Here is a 9,433-nt window from a genome sequence, read left to right as displayed (position 1 = left end):
TAGCGACGATTTTTATCGTCGCTAATATCGTCGCTAAATACATTTAGCGACGATTTTAGGGTTATTACCGACGAATAAAATCATCGGTAAATGTTGTAAATGTTGTAGTGTTGTAAGAGATAAAGGTTGTCCAAAAAGAGCTTGCAATAAGATACGTGCCTACAATGGATCCTACGACTAATGTGTTGACCAAAGATCTTTCATTGACTCGCTTTTTCGAGATCATACAAGTTGGGAAGAAGAGCCTCCGCCAAACTTGAGGGGGGCTGGGAGAGCTTTGAGAAAGCCCACGTCAAATGCAATGGTGGCAGCTGACTCAGCTCAAACTACTGACTGAATGACTAGATGGAGTCAAATAGAGGTTGTTAGAGCCTCCGTCAAAGGTTAACTGCTTATAGTCAAACATGTATTAATAAGGCAAAGATTGTACTGATTCAACACTCAATCAAGTGAAATTGAAACAGCTCTACTGAGACGGTTTCTCTCAGACTCTCTCTTCTCAAAATTTATCTCATTTAAACTCATATTTAATAAATGATTTCTAAACACCAGCCCATTTTTTTTTATTAGCTCACTTCTGGTTTGATCATCCGAATAGTTAACACTCGAAAAAAAAAACCAAGGATAAGATAGCTTTATTATTCACTTCTTAATTTCCCTTCGGGATATAAACGAAATATTAGGACAGGCTGAAAAATGAAAGAAGCGCAAAATAAAACACGGTGTGTGTGAGTCAAAAGTCAAACCCAATTTGAGGTGGGTAATTTGTTACCGACTTTTCTCCTCCTACTACTAGAACTAATAGAACAAAGTATTGGCAACTAAACTTTGTCGGTGCGATTCTTGCGAAGCCCTGTGTCGGCATCCCCAGCGGAGACGATAGCCCAAGCGGCTTCCAAGTCGTAGGAGCTGAGAGAAGCGGTCTTCGAGATTTTGGCAGGCACGCGGTTCACCACCAGTGGCTGTGGAAGGCTCTGCCCTTTCGCGAGACACGTCTTCTGTTTTGCTTCCAACTCTGTTGCTTCCTCTTCCGTTCCCTTCTTCGGCTTCTTGTTGTATGTGAAATACAGCACCAGCTGAGCCGACCCCAGCAAGAACCCCATTCCATTTGGTACCTGACAACATTCCCAACACATGTCATCAGTCAACTTGCCTTCCTTTGTAAAATCAACCTTTAACTTTCTCCAACCACCAAATTATTTCAATATTATTTTTCTTCTAAATTTAATTTAACTTCCTAACCAAAAAAAAAAAAATCCAGTTTTTATTGTTCAAAATGAAAATATAGATTTCAATATTATCCCCTCTTAAATTCAATTTACTTTCAAGTACACAAAACAACAACATTAATTTGTAGTCAACATTTTTCATTCAAAGCCTTGTCTTCCTCGTAACGTCCGAAGAAAAAGAAACGTACCGCCACATAGATGTCTCTGACAATAACGGCGTAGATGCTCCAAATCCCTCCGTTTAAGAACAGGGAAAACGACAGCAAAAACGGCATGTACTCCACGCTTTTCATCTTCACCACCATGCTCTGCCATCCAATAGTTAATAAGTGACGTCATCTATGAATATAATCAACTCATGCAATGCAAGCACTAAGTCTAACCATTGCTGACAAAGGCGAGGCGTACATCATAATGCTCAAAACAGAACACACTATCCCAACGAATGCGATCTTCTTTTGAGGGATGATTGCAAGCTGAGTCAGAGCAATAACCGACCCAAGAAACGCCATGTTTAACGCTGATATCATTTTCCCTATCTTCACCTGCACAATAACCACCCTTTGCGTTCCATTACGTACGCTTATTATATATTCCTATTCCTACCTATATGAATGGTTGTTTTTTTTACCTTTTTGTCCTTTGGGGCGTAGATGAAGAAGATGGTGATGTATATGCACTGCAACACCGCGCCAGCGCCGTTGACGGTGGCGATGAGTATAGCGGGCTTTACGAATCCGTAAAACGTCCACAGACACGTGGCCAGTAGTGTTGTTATGTACGGAATTTCGCTGTAGTTCTCGATTGATTTCTTCTTCACTATCCCCCAAAACGTTTTTCTATAAATTAAACAAACTGTTACTTAGAGATAAGATCAAGGGTAAATGATGAGGATGTGTGTGTGTGTGTGTGTGTGTGTGTATTTTTTCCTTTCTTGCCCGTAATGGGTCAAGGAGAAAAAAGAAATGGAATAGAGCTTTGTTTCACTTACATGGGAGACGCGAACATCAGTATGGATATTACGTTGCCTACAAAATAATCAAGAAGCGTAGCTCAAGTGTCCTTCTTTTAATAAAACGAAACGGGAAAAAAAATAGTGGAATCCAAGACTAACCGATAATTCCGATGACTGAGCTCGCCGTGATAATCATTGTGGCAAAATGATATGAGTGTATTGAAAATTATTTGGAATGTGAGTTGAAGAGAGAATTTGGAGATGAAGTGCTGAAGAAAGTGTGCAATGCAATGAACGGCGAATTTGTGATGTTATTTATAGAGGTTTTCAATACTTTTTTTTCTTTCCTTTTTCTTTTCTTTTCCTCTTTGAAATTTATGGTTGAATTTGGTTGGAAATTTGAAAGGAACTCTGCTTTTTAAGGGAATAAAAAACCGTGAACGTGAGAGACCACAGCGTGACACGTTTTACATTTTTGTTTTATTATTATAATATCATGGCGTTTGGCCCACCTGATCTTTTCCATATTAACCCCCTTTTTTTTTCTTCTTCTTCTTATTTGCTTCTTCACATGCCTTTGGAATTTTAGTTTGGTCACTCTCAAATTAACCCTTCTTTATACGTCGGCAACAAGAATAATAAGCAGATTGATCGTATGTTCATGCCTATCGGTCTAGGCTACCAAATTATTGCATTAACACATTTTTTTAACTGAACTTAAACACGATTTATTTTCTTATATGGGTTAATTTCTTCAAAGCTGCGTTGTGTGTAATATCAAATTATCGTAGTGTTATTAAATTCAATGCTCATTTCTATTGGATAATAAATTAAAATCTCAAGATTGTTATTTGGAAAATTGCAATAGCATCGATGATGATGTTGTTTTACCATATATAATGCAATAAATGTATACACTTAGGATAACTAGTTGTAGGCAGCTATGACCATCATTTTCGACATGAGTGGATAAGAGATGCTTGAGACTTTATCAGGTTTTATTTTTATTATTTGGATAACTGATTGAAGCTATGACCATTTTTAGCGGTGATACATCTCATGGATTTTGTTTCTAGACGAGTATGGTCGGTGATTGTGGATAACATGCAAAAAGACCCTTCACCCGAAAGAAGTTTCATAGATAGACTTGTTCATTATTGATTATTATTATTTGTGAAATAATTATTAACTTCAACTAATGACGTATCGCATGTCATGAGAGAAGAAGAGCAGTTACTTGACATGACGATATTCGTGATTTTTTATTAATACAACTATATTTTTATTTTAAATTTTTAATTATGCCATAGTCATGAGGAGAGTCTCCTCGTCAAAATATTCTTACCCACTTTTTAATGCAATATTAACTGCTAATCGACAAATGGCAATTGGATAGGCCCACCAAGGACTACACTTCATTTTGAGTATTTTGCTATAAATTATAGGCAGAAATTGTATGTAATAATGCGGTTGTGTCTAAGATTAATCGAAAATATAACGTGTCTAAAATATTTATGGCGAAAATAGTATTTTATTAAATTAATCACTTTTTATGTTAATAAATTTTTTAAAAATCGTTTATTATTGTAGCCTTTATTTAACATTATTTATCATTTTATTAGTATCTAGCCTCTATTAAGAGGGGAGATTAAAATAATAGTCAAACTATCAATTTATTTTAAAAAATAGCTAACATTGATTGAAGTCCCAAAAATACCCTTCTCTCACCACACCTACACTCAAACACCCAAACCCAAACACCCAAACACCACACCATACCACACCACAATCTTCCTCTACAATTCACCGGATCTACACCGGAGACTCACTGTCGCCGGCGCCGAAGAAGGAGCCTCGGACTCGATCGCCACCGTCTCGTGTCCCTTCCGAAGAAGTTCGCACCGGCTCTCCTCACCGATGGTTCCGAGGTTGATTCCAACGTGGTTGTCGCTCGAGTCACCGAATTCCGAGTTGAATCGCGTGTCGAACTTAAAGGCGGCGGAGGCAGGGCCGGCGCACACGGCGGTGGAGGTGTGATTTCAGATTTTAGGGTTTTTGGTTCGACAGTTAATCGGATTCACTGTTAATCTCGATTAACTGTCACGGTTAATCTGACTAACTGTGACGAACCTCTTCCAAAAACGATTTCGAGCATCGACGAGTCTCGCCGTTGCGTCGATCCGGTCATTCGAAAGTCACAAGTCCAGTTTTGCATATTAACTGTGATAGTTAATCCGATTAACTGTGAAGGTTAATTCGATTAACTATGACAATATTATTTCGGAAACGATCTCGAACATCAGCGAGTCTCGCGGTTGCACCGATTTGACCATTTAAAGGTCGCAAGTCCATTCTTGAAATCACCGGAAGAAGCTAAGATTTGAGAGTTTCGTCGCCGAATGTCAAGACCTCGTTTTTGACGTAGACGAATGAGACTTCGCCGGAGAATGGAGAAACGTAGGAGGCGATCCAGTTAACCGCGGCGTTCAGTCTGAAGCTAGGGTTGAGATTTTGATGTTTGAAACTTTGATGAAAACTCTGATTCCGACGCCGGAGACGGCGGAGATGACAGTTTATATTATTTACTCTGACAATTAATAATAACAACTCTCAAAGGTAATATTGGAAACATTGAAATGTTATTATAAAATTGGTTATTTTCCTAAATATTTTAATAGTTGGACTATAATTCTAAAATAGAGAAGCTGTTTGGACTAAATACTTAGCCCGTCCTAAAAAAATACTATTTCTTAAAAGATTAAAAACAATATTTAGAAATACTACAAGACCGACAAATATCAAATATCAACCAACATGATGAAATTTTTATGTAAAGATATTTATCACACATAACATACAAATATCAAATATTTACCCATTTATATATTATGTAAATTTTAGTATTAACGTAAATTTAGCTAGTTAATAAAAAATAGCATGATTATTTATTTACGATTAACGAAAAATTAGTTTTATATATATATATATATATATATATATATCCATTTTTTTATGTTTATGACTTTATATCTAAGAGAACCCATTAATTATTTAGTTCATGCAAAACTTTTTAGACTACTTTGACATTTAAAAAAGACGCTCTATGATGCCTAGGATGCTCTATGATGCCTACAACGCATATGTTATTTTTTTTCTTCTAAGAAAAATATGCATTCTAACAGACAATGGTGTGATAATTAGCTTGTTTTAGTGGTAATCTCACATATATCTCGACGGAGAGATCTTGCGTTCGAAACAGGGGTTACATAAACGCATATCCCTTTAAAATTCATCCTAAATTATATAATTTTGGCGATAGTATCGCTTGCGCTTTGCATTGCTAATAAAAAAAAACAGACAATGAAATAATTTGTATAGAGTTCAACTACTAAGCTTATTTGTGAATTGAATACCCTAAAGCCTATTTGTAAACTTTCTAAAAATAAAATTCTCAGTCAACAAATATTTTGACCTTTTGATTGCATTTTAATAAAGATATTTGAAACTAACAAATTTAAAACTGTGATATATACCACGCAAAGTTAATTTTTTAACCTTCAAAGCATTAATGTCCAAAGGGTATATATTTTTTTTTTCATTTTTGAGTGTCTTTAACAAACAAACAAAATTCATTTATTTTCACACATATTTGAACAAACTATTTAAATAGTTTGTATTTAATGAAAATAAAATCCACCACAAAGAATAACGTCAAAATTATATTTTTTAAACTTTCAAAATGCTTTGGAGATTTCAAACTAAAAAAAATATACGATGAAATCAATAGCAAAAGATGGAGAAATGAGTTCGAATCACATTTAGAAGCTCATTATTTTAAATACACAATGACGGCAACATTATGGGTGAAACTGGATCGGTCTAATTTAGTTTTTACAAAATTTTGGATCAGTATCATCGATTTCCTCCTAATTTTTTTTTTTTTTTTTTCATATCAGCTCTTCTTGGTCTCTTTTTCCTGTCTGTTGTGGTAATCTGTGATACGTGACATGATCGACCGATGCAATGTAAATGTTAGCTTCAACTTTTGATTTTTAGTTTTGGTTGTTTCTTTTTTGTAGCGTGGTTAGGTTATATTGTCTCCTGATATATATATATATATATATATATATATATATATATATATATATATATATATATATATAGCTGAAGTGTTGCATAATTCACATGCATTAGATATGCCTCACAACATAACCTATATCTTTTAATATTCTCCACCTATGATCAAATTATTCTAAGGTCATCTCCAATACAAGTAGGCATCTATTGCCAAGAACATTGTGGGCAAAGTTAGGTAAAAAAAAAAAAAAAAAAAAAAACTTAATTACGCCCACTTTCTTTTTTCTTTTAGGAAAAAAAAAACGTTGTTAAAGTTATATGTAAAATGAATTTAATTTAATTTTTAAAATATTGTGTAAAAAGTGGCAAATCTAAACATTAGAGATGCTCTAAACTAAAGCAGAGACATTACCCATTACCCGTTGGCAGGTAATGTTATAGGGAGAGTGAGCATACTAACCTAATCAATCCACCAATATTAGGAGAATAACTTAAGTTTGAATAAATGAAGTGAATAGCTCAATTAATATTTCACTACCTAAATTACCCTCATATATAAGAGAGTAAAACTCAATTTTCCCAAAACCTAAACCTAAACTTGTTCTCATCTTCATCCATTTCACGCCACCGATCCACTTCACGCCGCCGATCGTCGCCGATCCATTTCACGCCGCCGCGTCGTCGCCAATCGTCGTCCATCCTCGTTGCTGATCCCTAACGTCGCCGGCGAGATCCGCCATAGACGCCGTCAAGATCCACCATAGACGGCGTCGATTCCATCGAGCTCCGACGGCGGCGATGCTCGGAGAATCGATGACTCAGATTGACTCGAAAATCGGTGGGGGGAGAGGAATCGTCAGCGGAGAGGAAATCGGCGGCGATAGATAAGATTGAGGAGAGGCACTTTGTAAATTCGCGAATCGATTAATTTAATTAACCTACTGGAGTGAGTTAGGTTAATTAATTAACTGATTCGTGAAGGATTTGAAATTCACAAAAAAATTACAAAAATCGTAACTTAAGTCAATTGATATTTAAAGCATTCAATTAATTAACCTAATTCCGAATTCAATCATTTAGTAAATTAACTTTACTCACAAAAAAATCAGAACCTAAACTAATATTCAACCAATAAGTTAATTAATTAACCTAACTCACTCCAATAGGTTAATTAAATTAACCTATTCGCGAATTTACCAAGGGCGTTATGGTCCGAGCCGGAAATATGAGCTATTTGCTTAATAAAATGAAACTTGGGCTATTCTCCCAATAAGAATGACAAACTTGACTAGTTACAACAAATTTCACTAATGTTATATGTAATTATTCTCGGGTCATTGGAAACAAGTGAACTATGTTTTTTTCTTTCTTTGCTTCAAAAATTTACAAAAAATATTTAGAGGGCACTAAATTCAAAACTACAATTTAAATATTTTAGCCTAAGTTTTAAAATATCTCCCACTTATGTTCTATAATTTTTTTTTCTTTTGTTTCTCAATATATAAGGTATTATTTATAATAGAGGTAAAAAAATATAAAAAAAAGTGGAGACAATTTACTCAAATGGTACTCCACAATTCCATGTCAGCTGCCACGTGTCCGTTTATGAAAAATATGTTTTTCTTTTGTTCAAGAATAATAAGGAAGGATGCCATTTGTGTTGAAAAGTGTAAGCAAGTTTTCGGAAAATGTTAAGCCGTTTTTGAGATTTAACACTTGTAGACACTTGGTGTGGACGGACTTGGTCACGTGCCTTTAAACCTGTGAGATTAAGAGCGTGGGAGTGGTTGTTCTTCGCTCAGCTTCACATCGGAAGCGAGTTTACTCTTCTCTCAACTCATCTCAACTATATGCCAAGAGTGAGTTTGCTCTTCACTTACTCCACACTAGGAGTAAGCTCGCCGTCGTGATCTACTAAGAAATATAAAACGTGAACTAGAGGAATACGGAGGATCTTTCCTCGCGTTTGCTTCGACGCTCAATATTAGTCATGTTGACGTTCTTGTGAGTAAAGATGGCCTTGATTTCTATTGATTTTAGTCTCAAAAGTGTTTTTGTGAGAGAACTAGTTGAGTAAAAGATTTGGCATAGTTTAGCTAGAGAGAGAGACTTACCTTTTAAAATGGTGATATATGGGGGGTATTTATGGTCTAGGGTTTTTTTTCCTGTGGGTCCCAGCTAATATTGGCCCAAAAAATATCCTTAGACACGGTCCATGCGTGGGGAATTTATTATGCATACGTGGACTTTCTATGGGCGGAAAGATTCTTTGAGGCGGAGAGTTTTTAGTCACTGGCGGGTAGAATTTGTATACATGGGACGGGAAGCTTTTGTGAAATGAGTGAGAGGTAGCCCACCAGGCCCATATGGCGGCGAGAAGAAACATCAAGGCGGGAGGGGGATTGGTCACATAGCCCTCACTGCGCGAAGGAACATCAAGGCGGGAGGGGGATTGGGCGGGCGCATGGGCGTAGACTCCTCAGCATGACGGGCGCGTGTTTGGCCAAGGGGCTTTGAGCTGGTGGGCTTCATGTAGGTTTTGGGGCTTGGGGAATGGGCTTTGTCCATTTTTCATCATTTTTTTTGTCGGATAGGGTGATCGATTACTAGATAATATATATATATATATATATATATATATATATATATATATATATATATATATATATATATATATCTCCAAGCAAAGACGGAGCTACAAAAGGAGAGGGGAGGCTCAAACCCCCTCGCCCCGCTTTTCAGATTATTTTTTTTACACTTTTTGCCCATTTTATAAAAATTGCATCTTTTATCTTAAAAATTTACATTTTTGGTCTATTTTAAAAAAAATCACTTTTTATCTTGAAAATTACAAATTAATCCCGTCTGAAACTTTTTTCTAAATTAGTCCTCTCAGTGAACTTCTCTGGCTTCATTCCTGTTTTCAACTATAATTATATATATATATATATTTATATATATATATAATACAAATAAGTATGAAACGGTTGCTACCAAACTTACGTTATTGCCGTTTATTTTCAAACATATAACTGAAGCAATATAATATTAATGCGTTGATAAAACTTCTTCAAGGGAAGAGTAGTTTGTTGTGCAATCCATAAAGCAACGCCCAAATTTTTAAAGCAATTCATTTTGTTATTGTTATCTGAACCATATTAGTGTGTCTACC

General features: G+C 35.6%; 1 protein-coding gene across 1 annotated transcript; it reads right to left on the bottom strand.

Moving 5' to 3' along the window:
* Positions 1-613: 613 nt before the first annotated feature.
* Positions 614-2,545, bottom strand: LOC149380668 (bidirectional sugar transporter SWEET17-like). Its single transcript, XM_089600915.1, has 6 exons — positions 2,344-2,545; positions 2,221-2,257; positions 1,861-2,068; positions 1,613-1,774; positions 1,418-1,537; positions 614-1,115 (listed from the first exon to the last, which is right to left on the bottom strand). The coding sequence occupies exons 1-6, from the start codon at positions 2,378-2,380 to the stop codon at positions 822-824; spliced, it is 858 nt and encodes a 285-aa protein (XP_089457041.1). The 5' UTR covers positions 2,381-2,545; the 3' UTR covers positions 614-821.
* Positions 2,546-9,433: the final 6,888 nt, after the last annotated feature.

The sequence above is a fragment of the Urtica dioica genome, chromosome 11 (genome assembly GCF_054948205.1).
Source record: "Urtica dioica subsp. dioica isolate 48M chromosome 11, U.dioica_male_clone48M_v1_H2, whole genome shotgun sequence".
Taxonomy (NCBI): domain Eukaryota; kingdom Viridiplantae; phylum Streptophyta; class Magnoliopsida; order Rosales; family Urticaceae; genus Urtica; species Urtica dioica.
This window is presented reverse-complemented; position numbering and strand designations above follow the sequence as displayed.

Excerpts from the sequence above, each read along its gene's own strand:
- LOC149380668 (XM_089600915.1), bottom strand. The coding sequence starts at position 2,380 with ATGATTATCACGGCGAGCTCAGTCATCGGAATTATCG. Across the intron at positions 1,775-1,860 it reads ACGCCCCAAAGGACAAAAAG|GTGAAGATAGGGAAAATGAT; the intron begins GTAAAAAAAACA and ends GTTATTGTGCAG. Across the intron at positions 1,538-1,612 it reads CCTCGCCTTTGTCAGCAATG|AGCATGGTGGTGAAGATGAA; the intron begins GTTAGACTTAGT and ends ATTGGATGGCAG.